The sequence below is a fragment of the Crinia signifera genome, chromosome 4, assembly GCF_055691185.1.
Source record: "Crinia signifera chromosome 4, ASM5569118v1, whole genome shotgun sequence".
NCBI classification, from domain to species: domain Eukaryota; kingdom Metazoa; phylum Chordata; class Amphibia; order Anura; family Myobatrachidae; genus Crinia; species Crinia signifera.
This window is the reverse complement of record NC_139220.1, coordinates 9,760,164-9,783,531: the sequence shown is the minus strand read 5'-3', so window position 1 is coordinate 9,783,531 and position 23,368 is coordinate 9,760,164. Positions and strand designations below refer to the sequence as shown.

The following is a 23,368-nucleotide window of genomic DNA, read 5'->3' as shown; positions in this document are numbered from 1 at the left end:
ATAATTATCGACACAAATAAGTACAAAAAGTAGCAAACTATTTGATAGACAAGAGACAGCCTAGAACGGGATGCAGTTAAAATCCCGGCGGTCGGGATCCCGACACTTTCTCCCCCCCGTGGGTGTCCACGACACCCCTGGAGGGAGAATAAATGAGCGTGCCGAGCGTAGCGAGGCACCGGGCCCGCTGAGTGGCGAGCGCATCGAGCCTGCAAGGGGGGGCAATCCACGTCCCCCCCTTGTCAGGATTTCGGCGGTCGGGATTCCGGCGTCGGGATTTTGAACGCAGGGATCCCGACCGCCGGGATTTCATACTGAATCCCCTAGAACGTGGTACGTGTCATTCAGCTGTACTGAACAGTGACATCCACAGATAGACACCACTATACGCTCACCACTCGTTTTGTAGGTGAATCGCATTCGTACACAATGACATAATGTGAAAACACAACCTTACGGTTAAACTATGGACAGGGTGGAACAAGAGCACAGCGGCTCCTAGCTTTTAGGACCAGGCAGAGGTGAATTACATGGCAGAGGTGAGTTGCACTGGTCCCCATTGTATTGGTAGACAGTGTCAGAGTTGATGTAGCTGAAGAGGACAGGCACAGTACAAGGAGCACTCAAGGTAAGGGAAGTACCAAAGAGGAGCCAGCCAAGCCCAAGAGCTTACATTCCGCAAGGAAGTGGTGGACAGTGAGTGTGAATGAGCAAACACAGGCCGCACCTCCCATGGACTGTAATATGGGGCATACTGCACCCAACCCCCTGGTTTACTTTGGGGTGACACCGATTGGATCATCTCAAGTCCCAAGCGTTCAGTCTAAAAGGTCCCCCGTGCTCCCCGACCCTCAATGCCATTGCTTCAGTGCATGCAAACATTTACTGATACCTTCAACATTCAGTTCAGCAACAATCAAGGAAGAGAGTGAAGGAGAGCAGGTACCTGGGCATGTACAGGACGCGTTCCGCCACCACAAAGCCCACCCTGAAGAAAAGGTTACTGGCTGGTAGGAAGGGAAAGGTCAGGAAGAGAAGCCCCACCACCGTCTCCCGATGTCCCGTCCTCTGTAGGATACACAGAACACCATAAGTATTTTTATAACACACATTGCCTCCAACACATTAGTGCGGCCTAAACAATGCCCAGCTGGCACAGCAGAACGATCGATTCCTGGGGAGAATCTCTGCCACAGTTGCTAATAGCGGGTATAGAGGAATGTATCTGACTCTCCAACGCTGTGGTGGGGAAACGTTCGTTGGCACTGTGTATACAATGACAGAAGAAACGTTCGTTGGCACTGTGTATACAATGACAGAAGACGAAAAGTTCGTTGGCACTGTGTATACAATGACAGAAGACGAAACGTTCGTTGGCACTGTGTATACAATGACAGAAGACGAAAAGTTTGTTGGCACTGTGTATACAATGACAGAAGACGAAACGTTCGTTGGCACTGTGTATAATATGACAGAAAACGTTCGTTAGCACTGTGTATAATATGACAGAAAACTTTGTTGGCACTGTGTATACAATGACAGAAGAAACACTGCTTCAAGGTTGGGACATGCTATTAAATTACTGGTGTTACAGGCCACAAGTGCTGCAACAATCAGACCATTTGCCCAATGTTGCAGCACATGCCACCAGCTATAGAGGGCCAGCGTCAGGACCCTTCATATAACAGGGGCAGAGATACCACCAGGTGAGGCCTGACTGCTGTGCACGGTGCTTTTGTAGAGGCACAGTGGACCCAAACTCGCTTCCCTTCCAATCCGAGGCTACAATTACACGAGACGCATTAATGTGTGGAATCGGCTCCATCACATCGCATTCTGCAAAAGTGAGATCATTATCACACGTGACCCAGGTTCACGGTTAATGACATGTTAACCCAAACAGTAGCCGGGGAATTTACTTCTATACAGCGCTGATGAGATCTGCTTCCTGCAATCAGATGTAGAGGAGGGCGCGGGCCAGAGAGAGCTGAATGAGAACATAGTATACAATCTACTTGTGTCCTCTGGGATTATCCCCTGGCAACAATACCACCCGGAGCCACGTTATGTGGGGTGTGGCACTCCTGAATCCCCCGGCTGGGGCAGAGTTATATGATGCCACTCATCTGCGATGTCAATGGCCTCTCCTTTACAACAGTGCCTCTAAAGTGTGTATACATGAAATGCCTCATGCCTCAGTGGTGCCTAGTCCCTCTACAGTGTGTATACATAGAATGCCTCATGCCTCAGTGGTGCCACTCATTCCTAGTGCCTCTACAGTGTGTATACATGAAATGCCTCATGCCTCAGTGATGCCACTCATTCCTAGTGCCTCTACAGTGTGTATACATGAAATGCCTCATGCCTCAGTGATGCCACTCATTCCTAGTGCCTCTACAGTGTGTATACATGAAATGCCTCATGCCTCAGTGATGTCACTCATTCCTAGTGCCTCTACAGTGTGTGTACATGAAATGCCTCATGCCTCAGTGGTGCCACTCATTCCTAGTGCCTCTGCAGTGCGTACACATAGAATGCCTCAGTGATGTCACTCATTCCTAGTGCCTCTACAGTGTATATACATGAAATGCCTCATGCCTCAGTGATGCCACTCATTCCTAGTGCCTCTACAGTGTGTATACATGAAATGCCTCATGCCTCAGTGATGTCACTCATTCCTAGTGCCTCTACAGTGTGTATACATGAAATGCCTCATGCCTCAGTGATGTCACTCATTCCTAGTGCCTCTACAGTGTATATACATGAAATGCCTCATGCCTCAGTGATGCCACTCATTCCTAGTTAATTGTGTGAATACATCAAATCGTGGAGAGACATAAAGCAGGGAAGTTGCTCATAGCAACCACTAAGCTTCGGTCATTTCCTAGTACAGCCTGTCATATGACTGGAGACACACCATCTGATGCCGCCCAGCTGTAGGATCACCCCATTGGGTGTGCAGCCCAGCCAATAGGACGATTCAGTGAATGACAGCGGATCGGGGGTGCACACTATTTGTTCCCCCGTAATTATGAATGTAAGAACCCCCCCCCCCCCCGGGTGCAGCAACCCAGTACAGGAACCCTTGTATAATCCAGTACATACCTTGTGTGCAGCCAGGCAGTGCAGCCCCAGAGATAGGAGTACCGCCAGCAGGAGGAGAGTCTGCACGTTCCGGCTGTCCCAGACGGAGTGGATCAGGGGTATGCTACCCACCTGCCAGTCGTAGCACAGAGTGATGGGGGCGAGCAGCAGCCGGGCGTTGAACGCCAGGAGGTAGGAGAACGTCAGGAACCTGCCACGCGGAGAGAGCAGAGTCAGTAACTGCCGACGTAACAGTGTCACAGCCACAACACGTGTCCCCCCCACGATTCCCACTTATACAGTGTGCCAGGGGGTATTCACCTGCAGTGCGCCAGGTATACTGTGTAACATAGCACAGTGGTTGTCATGGCAGACATACAGTACTGGGGTCGGAGCTGACCAGGGCACTGTATGTGTCCAGTTTGTATGTTCTCTCTATGTTTCCATGCACTGGGTGTATGTGTGTGGAGTTTTTATGTTCTCTCTATGTTTCCATGCACTGGGTGTATGTGTGCGTGTACGTCCAGCGCTTTAAGCACATATACATATGTGTGTTCTGTGCTCATACAGCGGGTGTCTGGTGGGTATGCAATCATTGGATCGACTACTGACAGTCAACATGGCTTAGGTCGACACCTTTGTGTGCTAAAATATGTCATAACAGAAAGTGAAAGCAATTTTTGCAGGGACACTGATCTGTTTGAAACTGGCTGGATACGGAGAGAGGGAGCTGTGAAGACAGAGATTGGAGGTAGGAGCAGATAGGGACTGGGGGAGGGGTGAGAGTTTGTGGGCGAAAAACTGTCACAGCTCAAAGTGAAAGTATAAACTATCACAGCTCAAAGTGAAAGCCCTCAAAATAGCCCCCAGTGAAGCAATTACCCCGATTAATATAATTGGAAACCCCCCTAAGGGGGGTATTCAATGTTGTGCTCGACCGAGAATTTGCAGGCGGGATTCAATGTCCCGACCTGCCGCGGGACGAGAAGGGGGCGTGGCCACGAGCTCCGGCCAGGAATCGGTGAGCTGCAGCCGGGGGCTCGTGCTTGTGAAGTCGGGCTCGTTCTGCCGAGATCCCTGGTTCAATGCTGTCGGGGAAGACAGCATTGAATAGGGCCCTGCAGCCATCTCCCCCGTCGGGAGATGGCTGCGGGAGATTGAATACCCCCCCTAAGTCTGTTATATCTCATAGAATTATCTAATGTTGAAAAAGGTCAGAAAAATAAAATAATAGTGAAACGAGGCCTCATTAAAACACGAGTACTCTAATAGCTGGGAGTAGCACCGTTTATATGTTGTCCCTGGCACTCTCATTCTCTCTGACCTATCAGTGTAATATCTGAACCACTGGAAAGTCCCTGGGAGGAGAAGCTGGGCCAGACGTCGTTACACAAGCTCTGGCGTTACGTAGAACTTGGCGGCTCTCATACCCACCGCACAGCACAAATGCGCTCTGGCCCCCCGCCACCGCCCTGCCGGCTCTCCCACGTACCTGGTGAGGAGGTAAGGTGAGAAGGAGGCCGGGTTGTCCTGCTCGGAGAACAATGGCATCGATCCTCCCATGATATAGACACGGAAACACAAAACCACCGTCACCTGCACAAAACACAAGTCAGCTCAGATCCGGGGGCTGGGTGCAGCCGTGCTCGCTCTCACTGTACACAGCGGCAGGACAATGCCGTCCTATGAGAATGGACGCAGTACATAAAGGGTGCAGCCCGATTCCTGGCCACAATAACTTATTCAGTAGCCTGGCAGAGAGATGGAATAACAGGCCACGCCGGTGTACAATTAGGAGGCAGCAGCAGGGGGTGAGATGTATCAAAACAGGGTGAGATGTCTCAAAACAGGACAATTGGAGACGTTTCCCATAGCAACCAGATTACGCTTATCATTTATCTAGTGCAGTGGTTCTCAAACTCAATCCTCAGGACCCCACACAGGTCAGGTTTTCCTGTCAGGTGACCTGGAAAACATGACCTGCGAGAACCTTGGAACTAGTGCAGTGACTCCCATCTCCAGTCCTCCCATGCTTCTACAGGCCATGTTATCTGGATGCGTTTAATCATGCACTGCACAGGGGATCTATTGTATTTAGAAAGGCCAGTAACCATCCCTCCTGCTTCCTCAGACAGATATCCAGAAAACATGGCATGTTTGATTGTACTCGGGAACCACTGATCTAGTGCATTCTATAAAGCTGGACTGACATAAGTACATTGTACATCTTCATTTATACGGGTATGTATCATTAGGTCTACAACAAGTTGGTCAACAAGCATTGGGTCGACACCATTAAGTAGACTGGCAGAAAGCTCGACATGGGTCTAGGTCGACATGGGTCAAGGTCGACAGGGTCATTAGGACGATATGGGCAAGGTTGACAGTCAAAAGGTCGACATGGTGTTTTTCACTGGTTTTTTTTATCCAAATGTCGACACAGTCGACATGGACACAGGTTAAAGTGCACCGCGTCCCCTCACATGGCTCGCTGTGCTCGCCACACGATTTTATTCTTCCGCCACGCCCTAGTGGATGGTAGGGTATGAAATACCGCCTGTCGGCACATGTCGGCTCAAAAAACAGTGAAAAACCCCAATGTCAACCTTTTCACTGTCGACCTTGCCCATGTCGACCTAATGTTGTGTCGACCTAATGACCCTGTTGACCTAACCCATGTAGACTTAAACAAATGTTGATCTTGACCCATGTCGACCATTCTGCATGTCGACCTAATGGTATCAACCCAATGCTTGTCGAACTTCTTGTTGTAGACCTAATGACCGTATCCCGTCTATACATAACCCGTGAAACTTTGGAAGTGCAGAGGTTAATATTTTGCCTGCAGAGCAGTCACAGGGTTAAATACTGTTTTTAGGGGAACCCTTTTACGCACTGCATGTAATATATTGCAGGGAACCCCGGCTGGGAGAGACACCACTACCCTCCGTACTAGGAACAGATCCTCCCGCCTGCAAGTGTCTCGCCCCTGGCACGCACTCTGTAACTTGGCTCCGTATACCAGTACACACTGCTCCGCACAACTGCTCCGTCAGGAGGAAAAACTGAACGGAGACCAATATTCCACATTCCACTTACATGGCAGGAAATCAGGACGGCTCGCTTCAGGAAGGGACCGGCCACATCCCAAACATTCATAGGGCGGTGGGAAGATGAGGACCTGGAGGTCACAAAAAGGGAGGGGTAATAACGGGATCAGGGTCCTGCGCACGCGGACAGACACAGGCACCGGAGGGTCTGTCACAAGTTACCACAATGTAAAGTTTACATAAACGTCTATGATCCCATTGTTCCTCCCGCCGAACGAAGCGCAGTGTATAAACTACGATTGTGATATAATCACACACACACTTGGCGCCTCCATATGTGCACAATCCACCCTGAGCTGCGGCAATTGTGCCGCACAGCGACACCCAGAATGATTCCCCCCCCCCCCCCCCCCCCCCTGATCGCAGCGCAGAGTAAGTCTAGATTCCACCCCCAAATGCATGCAGGGTGTCAATCACCCCGCAAGCAGCGAGCGAAGGGTCAGACGTGTGGCCCCATATAAATAAAGGATAATAATAATATTAATAAAAGGGTCCAGTCACCCCAAAAGTCATCCCGTGGGAAAAATATTCTATGGCAGTCACAGACGTTAGAATTTTGAGCCCTTACTTGTGCATGTTGTGAACCTAACTTATAGGCTGCCCCCAAATTCTGTCCCCGACCTCTTCAGAACATGAGGGGAACGAACAGGCGTTAACGAACCTCGTATATCTCCTCAGACACAGGATCTGGAAATCGTACACCAGGCAGACCCCAAACACGGTGACCCCCGTCTCCTTCACCAGCATTGCGCAGGTCCCCAGGAGCAGGCTGAGCAGCAGGAGGGGGGGAGACGAGGTGCAGGGGAAGACATCGGGGGCCGGGGTCACCTCAACGCTCCTGAAACAAGAGACGGAGCATGGAGAACGCTCATCACCCAAACACAGGACCCCAAGCACATGAGTTGTCATTATATGTATTACATTTCCCCCCAATGTGGCTGCACTTGTGGCAGGTGCGATGTTTTGCCATGTCAACCCCCGCCCCCATATTAATTAATGCACAGAAAGCGCACTGAAGTCTGCTTCACCTGTACCCCTGTAGTGGAATATAGCCTCCTAGCTGGGGTGCAGAACTGTATAATAATAATAATAATAATAATATTTTATATAGCAAATCTGTAACATTATTAGCTGCTAACATCAGTGCAGGGTGTACCGAGCCCCCCAGTATATGCAGCAGCTGCCGGCACATGTACCCTATATTGTGCTTGTAAGACCTGGGTCTCTGAGCCCATCCCCAAATGTTGCTATAAGGTCACAGAAATCACTTATTCCACCCCGGTAAAAACCATTGGTGCCGGTGTCTATCAGCAACTTTCCCATGTGATGAAAAGACCGACCTTATGTAGGAGAGGAAGGTGAGGAGGAACAAGAAACAGGATAGTATGTCCGCTCTTCCCACAATGCCGGCAACCTGCAGGGAACAAAGACAAAGTGATTACATATTAATACAGGTTGAGTATCCCTTATCCAAATATCCGTTATCCAAATTATTCTGAAAACCATAGTCTCCAAAATCTTCTGGCTACTGGCTACATCTGTAACTGGCACTACTGGGGAAATAACATGTAACTGGCACTACTGGGGAAATAACATGTAACTGACACTACTGGGAAATAACTTGTAACTGGCACTACTGGGTAAATAACATGTAACTGACACTACTGGGGAAATAACATGTAACTGGCACTACTGGGGAAATAACATGTAACTGGCACTACTGGGGAAATAACATGTAACTGGCACTACTGGGGAAATAACATGTAACTGGGAAATAACATGTAACTGGCACTACTGGGAAATAACTTGTAACTGGCACTACTGGGGAAATAACATGTAACTGGCACTACTGGGGAAATAACATGTAACTGGCACTACTGGGGAAATAACATGTAACTGGCACTACTGGGGAAATAACATGTAACTGGCACTACTGGGGAAATAACATGTAACTGGGAAATAACATGTAACTGGCACTACTGGGGAAATAACATGTAACTGGCACTACTGGGGAAATAACATGTAACTGGGAAATAACATGTAACTGTCAATACTGGGGAAATAACATGTAACTGGCACTACTGGGGAAATAACATGTAACTGGCACTACTGGGGAAATAACATGTAACTGGCACTACTGGGGAAATAACATGTAACTGGCACTACTGGGGAAATAACATGTAACTGGCACTACTGGGGAAATAACATGTAACTGGGAAATAACATGTAACTGGCACTACTGGGGAAATAACATGTAACTGGGAAATAACATGTAACTGGCACTACTGGGGAAATAACATGTAACTGGCACTACTGGGGAAATAACATGTAACTGGCACTACTGGGGAAATAACATGTAACTGGCACTAGTGGGGAAATGACATGTAACTGGCACTAGTGGGGAAATGACATGTAACTGGCACTAGTGGGGAAATGACATGTAACTGGCACTAGTGGGGAAATGACATGTAACTGGCACTAGTGGGGAAATGACATGTAACTGGCACTAGTGGGGAAATGACATGTAACTGGCACTAGTGGGGAAATGACATGTAACTGGCACTAGTGGGGAAATGACATGTAACTGGCACTAGTGGGGAAATGACATGTAACTGGCACTAGTGGGGAAATGACATGTAACTGGCACTAGTGGGGAAATGACATGTAACTGGCACTACTGTGGAAATAACATGTAACTGTCACTACTGGGAAATAACATGTAACTGGCACTACTGGGGAAATAACATGTAACTGGCACTAAATATGTGCAGGAAAATGATTGCTTGCCATTTATATTCAGTGTCTGAGATTGTACACAAACTTTGTTTCATGCACAAATAAAATATATTTGTGTGTATTTCATGTGTTTGTACAGCATAAGTTCAGGATACCTCATTCAAATATAATAAGATTCCAAAATACGGAATAATCCCTTATACAAAATTCTTCTGGTCCCGAGCATTTTGGATAAGGGATAGTCAACCTGTAATGCGTGTTATAAGCCAATCCTCCATCTAAATATATGTGTAATATAATTATTATAGATGTTGGATACTAGTTAAAATCCCATCAAAATGACGGCTTCTGCAATGTACTTTTACTGTGAACTGTGACCGTTTTTACTTTCACTTTGAGCTGTGACAGTTTTTAGCCCACACACTTTCCACCCCACGTCCCTATTGGCTCCTTCCTCCAATCTGTCTTCACAGCTCCCTCTCTCCATATCCACCAAGTATAAAGCAGATCAGTGTCCCTGCAAAAATTGCTTTGACTTTCTGCTATAACATCTTTTAGCACACAAAGGAGTAATTTGGTCAGTCGAGTGGCCTCTAGTGGTCACTGGCGCTACTTCACTTCATAGAGGTGAGGAGTAGTCAGTCTTTTATAGATATATATATATATATATATATATATATATATATATAGATATATATATATATATATATATATATATATATATATATATAATTATAAAGTGTACTACTGATTACCAACGGGGAAAAAATTATTTATGACGAGGGCAACACTAATTAGTTCATGATGTGGGCTCCATTTCCAGTGCACACTTGTGGTACTACAAGTGCCAGCATGTCCTTGAGCCCATGGGAATGCTGGCACATGTAGTGCAACAAGTGTGCACTGTAGCTGGCTGGAGTTTTCACACTCTGAACTGCTGGATATTAAACCCTGCGCTTGCCCAAAGCAATACACTGGTTGCTATGGGCAACGCATCCCGTTTTTGTCTATTATGTATAAGATGTGTTGGTACTTACAGCCTCCGTGTGTACGGGGTGTACGGCGAACAGCAGGGCGGAGGCCAGTGCCTGCCACTTGTCCTTAAACACAACTGTGCTGCAGACATAACACAGCAGGGCGCTGACCGCACAGTGGAAGACCACGTTCACCGCATGGAAATAAAACGGGTCCAGGCCTCCCAAATATACATTGATCCTGTGGGGGAAATGCAGAGAAGTCATCAGAACCACCCGTGGGCATCAAGAAGTACCTACCACCCTGTTACCTTCTGCGCAAGACTTGCGTCCTTATGGCCACTGCCCCCCTCCTACACCGTCCTTATGGCCACTGCCCCCCTCCTACACCGTGCTTATGGCCACTGCCCCCCTCCTACACCGTCCTTATGGCCACTGCCCCCCTCCTACACCGTCCTTATGGCCACTGCCCCCCTCCTACACCGTCCTTATGGCCACTGCCCCCCTCCTACACCGTCCTTATGGCCACTGCCCCCCTCCTACACCGTCCTTATGGCCACTGCCCCCCTCCTACACCGTCCTTATGGCCACTGCCCCCCTCCTACACCGTCCTTATGGCCACTGCCCCCCTCCTACACCGTCCTTATGGCCACCGCTCCCCTCCTACACCATCCTTATGGCCACCGCACCCCTCCTACACCGTCCTTATGGCCACCGCCCCCCTCCTACACCGTCCTTATGGCCACCGCCCCCCTCCTACACCGTCCTTATGGCCACCGCCCCCCTCCTACACCATCCTTATGGCCACCGCCCCCCTCCTACACCATCCTTATGGCCACCGCCCCCCTCCTACACCGTCCTTATGGCCACCGCCCCCCTCCTACACCGTCATTATGGCCACCGCCCCCCTCCTACACCATCCTTATGGCCACTGCCCCCCTCCTACACCGTCCTTATGGCCACTGCCCCCCTCCTACACCGTCCTTATGGCCACCGCCCCCCTCCTACACCGTCATTATGGCCACCGCACCCCTCCTACACCGTCCTTATGGCCACTCCCCTCCTCCTACACCGTCCTTATGGCCACTGCCCCCCTCCTACACCGTCCTTATAGCCACTGCCCCCCTCCTACACCGTCCTTATAGCCACTGCCCCCCTCCTACACCGTCCTTATAGCCACTGTCCCCCTCCTACACCGTCCTTATAGCCACTGCCCCCCCCTCCTACACCATCCTTATAGCCACTGCCCCCCTCCTACACCGTCCTTATAGCCACTGCCCCCCTCCTACACCGTCCTTATAGCCACTGCCCCCCTCCTACACCGTCCTTATGGCCACTGCCCCCCTCCTACATCGTCCTTATGGCCACTGCCCCCCTCCTACACCGTCCTTATGACCACTGCCCCCCTCCTACACCGTCCTTATGGCCACTGCCCTCCTCCTACACCGTCCTTATGGTCACTGCCCCCCCTCCTACACCGTCCTTATAGCCACTGCCCTCCTCCTACACCATCCTTATGGCCACCGCCCCCCTCCTACACCATCCTTATGGCCACCGCCCCCCTCCTACACCATCCTTATGGCCACCGCCCCCCTCCTACACTGTCCTTATAGCCACTGCCCCCCCCCTCCTACACCGTGCTTATGGCCACTGCCCCCCTCCTACACCATGCTTATGGCCACTGCCCCCCTCCTACACCGTCCTTATGGCCACTGCCCTCCTCCTACACCGTCCTTATGGCCACTGCCCCCCTCCTACACCGTCCTTATGGCCACTGCCCCCCTCCCACACTGTCCTTATAGCCACTGCCCTGCTAAGTGGTGTCACCGACTTTGTTTCATTTGTCACGTATCTTTTTGAATGTTCTTGCTGACAGGACACTTGGTGTTCACTATAAGCTGCAAACTGTTGTTTTGTCTGCGCTAGTCCTGGTATAACACCTTCTCTTTTAAAGTTTGATGCGGTGTCAATAAATCAGGTCTCATAGCACAGTTCTAGATGGGTGAGGACCTACAGTATTGTCTGCGCTTATTTATAGTGCCGCGTAGGGCGTACCGTAACAATGCCCCGAGCTCTGGGCTATAAATCAGTGCCGGGCACAATGCACTGTAATTACAGCTGTAACTGGGGCCTTGCGTTGCGTACACTGAATTATACAGCTAATAACTGACTATATCACTACACCGATGCGGCAGCATTGACTATCGCTGATCTCTAAGTGCTGCGTTGGGAGCTTTGGGAGTTAACTAGGAAGATATCTGAGAAATGTAAGCAGTGAGGAAACTGAGACAGGCCCAGGTTCCTCTATAAACAAACCGCAGGATAACGCGGCCCTGCGCTGGGAGGAAAGTACTTTCAGATGGCGGCCTCGCACTATAAACAACCAATTCTGCCCTTTCTTCTTAAATGGCGTGGAAAGTAGAGCCGGCGTTCTAGGCAGTAATAATCCTGTTACTCTGTATCACAAGAGAAACGGTTTATTCCAAGTTATTCCAAGCTTTTTACAAGCATCACAAATGCAAAGTATTTTAACGGACCACTAAAACAGCTGGGTCCTGATTCAGGTTGGCTTGCAAGGAAGCGTACATTTGTCTAGATCAGCCCTTGCTTGTAAGCACGCATTTCTTTTTTCCAGGGTGTCCTCCAACAAATAACTATCTCTTTCTCAAAACCTCTCTGGAGGATGGGCAAGCATGGCCGCCACACACAATCGCAAGCAAACACACCTACTCTATCGGGGCTATTCAATCCCTCCCGACAGCATTGAAGAGACTGTCACGGCCTGTTTTGCAGAGGACGGCCGTGAATTGTCGCGATCACGGCCGGATCTCGACAATCCACGGACGGTTACGCGGACACGCCCCCTTTTCGCTGATCGGCAGGCGCGACATTAAACCCCACCTGGCGAATTGCAGTCGAGCAAAACAAAATTGGGGCCAGGGTTGCGGCTGTCGGAACGTACCATGACCCGGGATTGAATACTCTTAGCAAGCAATTTGTCAGCAGAGAAAAGTTTTACAGTGAAAGCCATGTGACTGTGGTTGCCATGGAAGTCACATAGCACTGCGGGAATGGCAGAATTTGAAATAATTAATAGAAGGCTGAAGACAGAAATTAATGGAAAATCATAAACTACAACATAGGCCTATCCTGCCGCAACGCAAACTGCCTTTTCCGCGCATCAATAAATAACACAGCGGCCACTGCTTGAAAATATTATTATTCTCAAATGTAAAAATGCAAAGGAAACATCATAAGTGTATATAGGATATGTAATAGTGTATATAGGATATGTAATACAGCATCAAGAAGTGCATCCTCTAGGATAAAAGGGGGTCCAAAGTCTACTCACAGGGGATTAGGTATTTTAAAATGGGCAGTGTCAGTGGCTGGTCCCTATTGGTAAACCCTATTTTTCTTACTGACAGACACAGTAAATGTAAGGGTGCCCACACACTAGAATGATTTTTTTTGCCGATTGTCCGATTTTCGATAAATCGGACGATATATCGAACGATATTTACCGAAAATCGGTCGAAAATCGGCCGATATCGGTCCGATGCGCGCTCCCGTGGATCTTTAGCTGAATCTTCTGATCTTACGTGCTGCACAAAAGATCAGAAAATTTAACAAAAGATCCATAGGAACGCACACGGGATCTTAAGAAAAATCGGTACTCTTTACCTAGAACGGAGCCCATCGCGCCCATCGCGACCATCGTATGCACTAAAAAACGGGTGCGATGCGATGCCCGCGATGGCCGCGATTTCCCATAGGGATCAATGTTAAAATTCAGATTGGATGCGATTTTAGTGTTAAATGCCTCAATGCCCGCGATTTTTTCATAGGAAACAATGTTAAATGGGCCACAGAGCCCTAATAGTCCCCCTGAAGTCTGAAATGGCCCCCACAATTTTTAACGGCACCCCACGATCAACGTCAACCCGAAGCGTGGCGAGCGCAGCGAGCCCGCGAGGGGCGGCGGTACGCGTCCTCCGACCTTTTCATACCCCCACTATCCACGTCGGCGTGGAGTTGAGAATAGAATAGTGTGGCGAGCGCAGCGAGCCACCGAGCCCGAAGCGTGGCGAGCACAGCGAGCCCCGCGAGGGGACGCGGATACCTTCACAGGTAAACGCGTCCCCTCGCGGGCTTCACAGGTGTCCGCGTCGCCACGGACACCTGTGAAGCCCGCGAGGGGACACGTATAACTGTGAAGGTATCCGCGTGCGATTAGCATCGCGGGCGCCGTTCTAGGTAAAGAGTACCGAAAAATCTTTGGTAAAGATGTGCGCTTGCCTGGAATCTTTTGTCCAGGGCGGACCAAAGATTTGAAGGCTAATTTATGCGCACATCTTAAGATCGCAGATCTTTCTAGTGTGTGGGCACCTTAAGACTGCTGGTCCCTGATACATAGATAGGCCAGCCCATATTTTTATGCCTCAGTATACATATGGAGCATACCACAGGCACAGCCTGGCTGGACACGCACCCGTCCTGTGCACAGTGTGTGTGTTTGGGGGCCTCTGTCGGGAGTGGAATGCAGAGGAAGATGTTATTGTTACAGCCATTCCAGAGCTGTGCTGGGAGAAACGCGTCGGTGACAGACATGTACAGACATATAAGGCTCCCTCTGTGGTGTTCAGGACTACAGTACCTGAGGGGCAATTAGTCGCAGGATTATCAATACCTCAACTGATGCACAAACCCAGTCACTGTGAGGAGCACGGATACACAATGTCACACACAGATATGATCACGCAGTATCCCCTATTATAAACACTATAAGGAGCACTGATACACATAGTAATCATGGGAAATGCGCTGAGACGAAGTGTAATAAAGGTAATGTTATAACACAGACGTGATCACTGAGTGCCTCCTATTACAGTCACTGTGAGGAGCACTGCTGTGCAGTGTAATAAGGGTAACGCTATACACACAGACATGATCACTGAGTGCCTCCTATTACAGTCACTGTGAGGAGCGCTGCTACGCAGAGTAGTGCTATATACACAGATGTGATCACTGAGTGCCTCCTATTACAGTCACTGTGAGGAGCGCTGCTACACAGTGTAATAAGGGTAATGCTATACACACAGATGTGATCACTGGGTGCCTCCTATTACAGTCACTGTGAAGAGCGCTGCTGTGCAGTGTAATAAGGGTAACGCTATACACACAGACATGATCACTGATTGCCTCCTATTACAGTCACTATGAGGAGCGCTGCTGTGCAGTGTAATAAGGGTAACGCTATACACACAGACATGATCACTGAGTGCCTCCTATTACAGTCACTGTGAGGAGCGCTGCTGTGCAGTGTAATAAGGGTAACGCTATACACACAGACATGATCACTGAGTGCCTCCTATTACAGTCACTGTCAGGAGCGCTGCTACGCAGAGTAGTGCTATATACACAGATGTGATCACTGAGTGCCTCCTATTACAGTAACTGTGAGGAGCGCTGCTACACAGTGTAATAAGGGTAATGCTATACACACAGATGTGATCACTGGGTGCCTCCTATTACAGTCACTGTGAAGAGCGCTGCTACGCAGTGTAATAAGGGTAATGCTATACACAGGGATGTGATCACTGAGTGCCTCCTATTACAGTCACTGTGAGGAGCACTGCTACGCAGAGTAGTGCTATATACACAGATGTGATCATTGAGTGCCTCCTATTACAGTCACTGTGAGGAGCACTGCTACGCAGTGTAATAAAGGTAATGCTATACAAACAGATGTGATCACTGAGCGCCTCATATTACAGTCACTGTGAGGAGAGCTGCTAAGCAGTGTAATAAGGGTAATGCTATACACACAGATGTGATCACTGAGTGCCTCCTATTACAGTCACTGTGAGGAGCGCTGCTACACAGTGTAATAAGGGTAATGCTATACACACAGATGTGATCACTGAGTGCCTCCTATTACAGTCACTGTGAGGAGCGCTGCTACGCAGTGTAATAAGGGTAATGTTATATACACAGATATGATCACTGAGTGCCTCCTATTACAGTCACTGTGAGGAGCGCTGCTACGCAGTGTAATAAGGGTAACGCTATATACACAGATGTGATCACCGAGTGCCTCCTATTACAGTCACTGTGAGGAGCGCTGCTACGCAGTGTAATAAGGATAACATTATACACACAGATGTGATCACTGAGTGCCTCCTATTACAGTCACTGTGAGGAGCGCTGCTACGCAGTGTAATAAGGGTAACATTATACACACAGATGTGATCACTGAGTGCCTCCTATTACAGTCACTGTGAGGAGCGCTGCTACGCAGTGTAATAAGGATAATGCTATATACACAGACGTGATCACTGAGTGCCTCCTATTACAGTCACTGTGAGGAGCACTGCTATGCAGTGTAATAATGATAATGCTATACACGCAGATGTGATCACTGAGTGCCTCCTATTACAGTCACTGTGAGGAGCGCTGCTACACAGTGTAATAAGGGTAATGCTATACACACAGATGTGATCACTGAGTGCCTCCTATTACAGTCACTGTGAGGAGCACTGGTATGCAGTGTAATAAGGGTAATGTTATATACACAGATGTGATCACTGAGTGCCTCCTATTACAGTCACTGTGAGGAGCGCTGCTACACAGTGTAATAAGGGTAATGTTATATACACACAGATGTGATCACTGAGTGCCTCCTATAACATTCACTGTGAGGAGTGCTGCTACGCAGTGTAATAAGGGTAATGCTATATACACAGATGTGATCACTGAGTGCCTCCTATTACAGTCACTGTGAGGAGCACTGCTATGCAGTGTAATAAGGGTAATGTTATATACACAGATGTGATCACTGAGTGCCTCCTATTACAGTCACTGTGAGGAGCGCTGCTACACAGTGTAATAAGGGTAATGTTATATACACACAGATGTGATAACTGAGTGCCTCCTATTACAGTCACTGTGAGGAGCACTGCTACACAGTGTAATAAGGATAATGCTATATACACAGATGTGATCACTGAGTGTCTCCTATTACAGTCACTGTGAGGAGCACTGCTACACAGTGTAATAAGGATAACATTATACACACAGATGTGATCACTGTAAGAGTACTTAAGTAGTCATTGCATACGGCTGTGGCCGGATAGGCTGTGGGCCGATTTTATCTGTGGGCCTAGATTGAAGTGGGCCGTTATTAAAGTGGGAAAACTGATTCATAACTACAGCGTTATACCAGATTCATCTGACTCATCATCTCTTGTCTCCAACAGGTAACACACTGAACATCTCCTCTGTACTGCAGAGCATTACATCTATTGTGTGGGATTGATTTGTACTTCTAGGTAACACACTGAACATCTCCTCTGTACTGCAGAGCATTACATCTATTGTGTGGGATTGATTTGTACTTCTAGGTAACACACTGAACATCTCCTCTGTACTGCAGAGCATTACATCTATTGTGTGGGATTGATTTGTACTTCTAGGTAACACACTGAACATCTCCTCTGTACTGCAGAGCATTACATCTATTGTGTGGGATTGATTTGTATCTCTAGGTAACACACTGAACATCTCCTCTGTACTGCAGAGCATTACATCTATTGTGTGGGATTGATTTGTATATCTAGGTAACACACTGAACATCTCCTCTGTACTGCAGAGCATTACATCTATTGTGTGGGATTGATTTGTACTTCTAGGTAACACACTGAACATCTCCTCTGTACTGCAGAGCATTACATCTATTGTGTGGGATTGATTTGTACTTCTAGGTAACACACTGAACATCTCCTCTGTACTGCAGAGCATTACATCTATTGTGTGGGATTGATTTGTACTTCTAGGTAACACACTGAACATCTCCTCTGTACTGCAGAGCATTACATCTATTGTGTGGGATTGATTTGTACTTCTAGGTAACACACTGAACATCTCCTCTGTACTGCAGAGCATTACATCTATTGTGTGGGATTGATTTGTACTTCTAGGTAACACACTGAACATCTCCTCTGTACTGCAGAGCATTACATCTATTGTGTGGGATTGATTTGTACTTCTAGGTAACACACTGAACATCTCCTCTGTGTACTTTACAACAGTACCTAGCATGTGTGTAGGGAGGAATTTATTTTATTCTAGGTGATATATAGAATCCTGGAATGCTAGTTTTGTTTTTCTAAGCCACTTTTATTGCTATGTGTTGTAGGGGGTGGGGACTAAACGAGTGGATTCCAATTATTGGGAATTGGGAACTCATGCATTGTAAGAGTACTTAAGTAGTCATTGCATACGGCTGTGGCCGGATAGGCTGTGGGCCGATTTTATCTGTGGGCCTAGATTGAAGTGGGCCGTTATTAAAGTGGGAAAACTGATTCATAACTACAGCGTTATACCAGCGTGAAACTGAAGGACAACACAACAACGGAGAAAACCAAAGTCTACTTTGAGTGAGTTAAATTCATTCACACTACTCCGGCCTGCTTAATCTGGCAATTCAACCATAACATCAGCATTTTACATTTGCAAACAACTTTTACTATCACTGTCAAAGCTTGTACTTGCACTGTCTGTTTGGAAAATGACCAGCTGTACCTCTAATGACCTCACCTCTCCTGCTCTTAAGCTGCCCATACACGTACCAATTACCCGGTACTTTTTGTGCTAAAATAGCATCGCATCCCATGCACAACATATGCACAACGATGCTATTTTAGCACAAAAAGTACCGGGTAATTGGTACGTGTATGGGCAGCTTTACATTGATAGTAGGTGTCCTCTTTCTCTATACATCCTCTCTGGGTGAGCTTATGTGCTCACTGGACTTCCACTATCACATCTATGCTGATAACAGTGAAATCTACCTCTCCTCTCATGATCTCTCTCCCTCTATCCTCACTCATATCTTTAACTGTATCTCTGCTGTCTACTCTTGGATGACCCAGCGCTTTTTTAGACTTAAAATATCAAAGACTAAGCTGTCATCTTCCCACCCTCCTGCATAAAACCTGACCATCGCTTATCCTTACCTACTGTTTATGCCCACTTCTTTACCTTCTGTGTCACCCCTGTCTGTCTATCCCTCCCCTTTAGAATGTAAGCTCTCACGAGCAGGGCCCTCTCTCCTCATGTGCCTTTCTTAGAATATATAAACCTCTGCCACCCTGATGATTGCTTCAGTGTCCTGTCCCCTGATGCAACTATCTATATTAACCATGTGCTTGTCCTAAACTGTCTTGTACTGTAATTTGTTATGTGTTTTTGATTATAACTATGCTCTGTAAAGCGCTGCGGAATCTGTGTGCGCTATATAAGAAACTGTTAATAAATAAATAAATAAATAAATCACTGAGTGCCTCCTATTACAGTCACTGTGAGGAGAGCTGCTATGCAGTGTAATAAGGGTAATGTAATATACACAGATGTGATCACTGAGTACCTCCTATTACAGTCACTGTGAGGAGCGCTGCTATGCAGTGTAATAAGGATAACATTATACACACAGATGTGATCACTGAGTACCTCCTATTACAGTCACTGTGAGGAGCGCTGCTATGCAGTGTAATAAGGATAACATTATACACACAGATGTGATCACTGAGTGCCTCCTATTACAGTCACTGTGAGGAGCGCTGCTACACAGTGTAATAAGGGTAACGCTATATACACAGATGTGATCACTGAGCGAGGCACTATTACAGTCACTGTGAGGAGCGCTGCTACGCAGTGTAATAAGGGTAACGCTATACACACAGATGTGGTCACTGAGTGCCTCCAATTACAGTCACTGTGAAGAGCGCTGCTACGCAGTGTAATAAGGGTAACATTATACACTCAGACTTGATCACCGGGTGCCTCCTACTACAGTCACTGTGAGGAGCAGTGCCTAGGGCCACTCTCCACCCACAATCCTCCACACTGCCATGGCTCCCTCCTCCGAGATCACTACCTACCTGAAGCTCAGGACACACAGCGGCCGGTACGACTTGTGGCTCGTGTTGTCACTCATGGCTTTGCCCCAGAAGTCATTGGTGAAGACGCTGCTCAGGTTGGTCTCCCCCCGGCTGTCCGGGTTATTGAGGATCGCCCAGATGTCATCGTGGACAAACTCGCCCAGCAAGGACCTCCCAAAGCAGAGGCCTGCAACCAGAGCGGGAACGGCGAATGTCCAGGCACCAAGGTTGGCCGCGATGGAGAAAGGGGGGCTCCTGAGCCTCCTGACCTCCGCCTTGTGGGTGTGGCTTGGATACTGACCCATAGGGGGGCTCTTCCCTACTCCGTTACCAGCGTTCTTAGGTGCCTCTCTGTGGATGTTCTGCAGCCCACCATTTGGATGGTCTCTATGGGCGGTGATGTTCTGTCCATCTCCGATACCATGGTCCCTGGGTAACTTTCGGGGACACTTGTGCCTTCTGTTGTTAGTGGCATCACTGGGTACCTGTCTGTGGATGGTTAATGATCCACCATTACCCACGTTGGTTGGTATCACCCCGCAAACATCCTGTACCCCATCATAGGAGGTGTCTATGGGGGAGTCTCTGAAGATGATGTTCCCCGGGCTTCTCATACTCCCAAGTACGGGCGGTCACATCTTGTGGGTACGGGGTCCGCCATCCAGTACGTCTCCTCACCCGGAGGTCACTGCTCCGCTCGGATGATCAAACCCAGCCGCCTCCTCCTTACAGCGGACGTCTGACCCGCCTGGTTCCTGCCAACTCCATGGGTACCCGATACCTGCATCCCAGGTGCCTGCAGTGGGAGAGCAACAGAGGGGCTGCTGTCACATGGGGGCCACCTGTGTATCTATCTATCTGTCTGTCCGTCGGTCGGTCTGTCTGTCCACCAACAGAGTGGCTGCTGTCACCTGTGCGTCTATCTGTCTGTCCGTCTGTCTGTCTATCTATCCACCAACAGAGGGGCTGCTGTCACCTGTGCGTCTATCTGTCTGTCCGTCTGTCTATCTATCTATCCACCAACAGAGGGGCTGCTGTCACCTGTGCGTCCATCTGTCTGTCCGTCTGTCTGTCTATCTATCCACCAACAGAGGGGCTGCTGTCACCTGTGCGTCTATCTGTCTGTCCGTCTGTCTGTCTATCTATCCACCAACAGAGGGGCTGCTGTCACCTGTGCGTCTATCTGTCTGTCCGTCTGTCTGTCTATCTATCCACCAACAGAGGGGCTGCTGTCACCTGTGCGTCCATCTGTCTGTCCGTCTGTCTGTCTATCTATCCACCAACAGAGGGGCTGCTGTCACCTGTGCGTCCATCTGTCTGTCCGTCTGTCTGTCTGTCTGTCTATCTATCCACCAACAGAGGGGCTGCTGTCACCTGTGTGTGTATCTATCTGTCTATATATCCACCAACAGAGGCTCTACTGTTATATCGAGTCCACCTACCTGTCTGTCTCTCTGTCTGTCTGAAGTCAATATAGTCCCTTTATATAACATCCAGGGGGTACAGTTACTAAGGTGCGAGTTCTACTGAAGATGGGATGTTCCTATAGCAACCAATCAGATCTACTTATATATTTTGCACCTTCTTGAAGATAATAGATACAATTGGATCGGTTGCTATGGACAACATCCCATTGTCAACAGAACTCCCATCTTTAATAAATGTACCCCCAGATCAGATGTCTCTATCACTCTACTCTCTATACCAGCAGTCCCAATTATATAGCATCCATCAGCTATCTCACTGGTACTGCAGCTGTCTCTTTACACAAGCCTTCTGGCTCAGCAGTCCTGGCAGTGCAGCTGTCTCTCTGACTGAGCAGTCTCTCTCCTCGGGTCAGCAGTGCTGATTGTGCAACTGTCTCTCTGGCTCAGCAGTCCTGACAGCACAGCTGTCTCTCTCTGGTTCACACTCTCCCACATTGGCTGTCTCTGGCTCAGCAGTCCTGACGGTGCGGCTGTCACTTTCTCCAACTATGGCAGTCTCTGCCTCAGCACTCCTATTAGTGCAGCTGTCTCTTACTCTCTCTACCTTAGCTCTCACACTACCACTATGGCTGTCTCTGGCTCAGCACACCTGATAGTGCAGCTGTCTCTCTGACTCAGCGGTCTCGCTCTCCCACTATGACTGTCTCTGGCTCAGCACACCTATTAGTGCAGCTGTCTCTCTGACTCAGCGGTCTCGCTCTCCCACTATGGCTGTCTCTGGCTCAGTCAGCGCTCCTGATAGTGTAGCTGTCTCTCTGGCACAGCAGTCTAACAATGGCTGTCTCTCCCTCTGTGACAGCAGTTCCTGTAAGATTATCTCTGGCTGTCTCTATATAACTGCAATCTCTCCAATAACAACAGCTGTCTTTTTATACTGAAGATGTCTCTTTTTGAGCTGTCACATTCTGGTGCTTTATCTGCCCTCCCTCTCAGCTGTCTACCTGGATGTCAGCTATATGGGCGGTCTAATGATGATCCTGAACACACAGTCTAGCAGTCTCTATGCAGCAGCAGTCAAGAGTGTTACATTGCTGTCTCTTTATCTCAGCAGTTCCTGTACAGTCTCTCATCTCTGTCTATCATCTGTCTCTGCAGCGCTCTCACACTGCCCCCTCTTGTCTTCTATGCTGTCTCTCCACTGTCATCTCTCTGGGTGCAGACTCTCTCTCTCTCTCTGGGTGCAGTCTCTCTCTCTTTCTCTCTTGGGAGCTGTCTGCCTCTCTTCTCTCTGGGTGCAGTGATCTGTCTCTCTCTCTCTCTCTCTCTCTCTCTCTCTCTCTCTGGGAGCTGTCTGCCTCTCTCCTTCTCTCTGGGTGCAGTGATCTGTCTCTATCTCTGGGTGCAGTCTCTGTCTCACCTGTCAGTCTGCCTCGAGCAGTACAGTAGATGTTGCTCTCTCTGTTGGTACTGTCTCTTTCTCACCTGGCAGTTTTCGTGCAGCAGTGACAGTTGTCTCTCTCTCTCTCTCACTCTCTGGGTGCAGTCTCTCCCTCTCACCTGTGACTGTCAGTTTTCCTGGAGCTGCAGCAGTGCAGTCTCCCCGCGGCAGCTGTCTCTCTCTCTCTCTCTCTCTGAGGATACAGGTCTCTCTCCCCGTGCAGTCTCCCTGCAGCTGTCTGCGTGTCTCAGGCCCCGGTACCTTCTCCCCGGCAGCAGCCGCTGATGATCCGTCTTCTCCCCGCACAGCTGCAGTCACAGCTCCGACCGCGCATCCTCAGTGCTGCCCCTATATCCCCATCCTCCTCCTCCTCCTCGTGCTGCTGCTGCTGCTTCTTCTGCTGGCTGCTGAACTACATGTACCAGAACGTCCTGCTGCGCTACATGCACCAGCGTACACTGCCACGCCTCCATCCACAGCCTTCCCCTGTGTCACCTCCTCCTCTTGCTGCACTACATGTACCAGCATACACTGCCACGCCTCCATTCACAGCCTTCCCCTGTGTAACCTCCTCCTGCTGCACTACATGTACCAGCATACACTGCCACGCCTCCATTCACAGCCTTCCCCTGTGTAACCTCCTCCTGCTGCACTACAT

The 23,368-nt window shown here is 48.8% G+C and overlaps 1 protein-coding gene across 3 annotated transcripts in view; it reads right to left on the bottom strand.

The window, feature by feature from the left end:
- The window catches only part of TMTC1 (transmembrane O-mannosyltransferase targeting cadherins 1), a 36,687-nt gene extending 13,522 nt beyond the window's left edge, over positions 1 to 23,165 (bottom strand). Inside the window, exons 1-9 of one of the 3 annotated variants that reach the window (XM_083181025.1) lie at positions 22,830 to 23,165; positions 19,846 to 20,641; positions 9,968 to 10,145; positions 7,535 to 7,608; positions 6,856 to 7,032; positions 6,184 to 6,265; positions 4,577 to 4,680; positions 3,106 to 3,295; positions 947 to 1,068 (exon numbers count right to left, since the gene is read on the bottom strand). In XM_083181025.1, the coding sequence (XP_083037151.1) occupies positions 947 to 1,068; positions 3,106 to 3,295; positions 4,577 to 4,680; positions 6,184 to 6,265; positions 6,856 to 7,032; positions 7,535 to 7,608; positions 9,968 to 10,145; positions 19,846 to 20,459 (1,541 nt within the window). In that variant the 5' untranslated portion in view covers positions 20,460 to 20,641; positions 22,830 to 23,165. Of the gene's footprint in view, positions 1 to 946; positions 1,069 to 3,105; positions 3,296 to 4,576; positions 4,681 to 6,183; positions 6,266 to 6,855; positions 7,033 to 7,534; positions 7,609 to 9,967; positions 10,146 to 19,845; positions 20,642 to 22,689; positions 22,798 to 22,829 lie in introns of those variants that run through there. The other 2 variants (XM_083181026.1, XM_083181027.1) reach the window with 2 other exon arrangements.
- Positions 23,166 to 23,368: the final 203 nt, after the last annotated feature.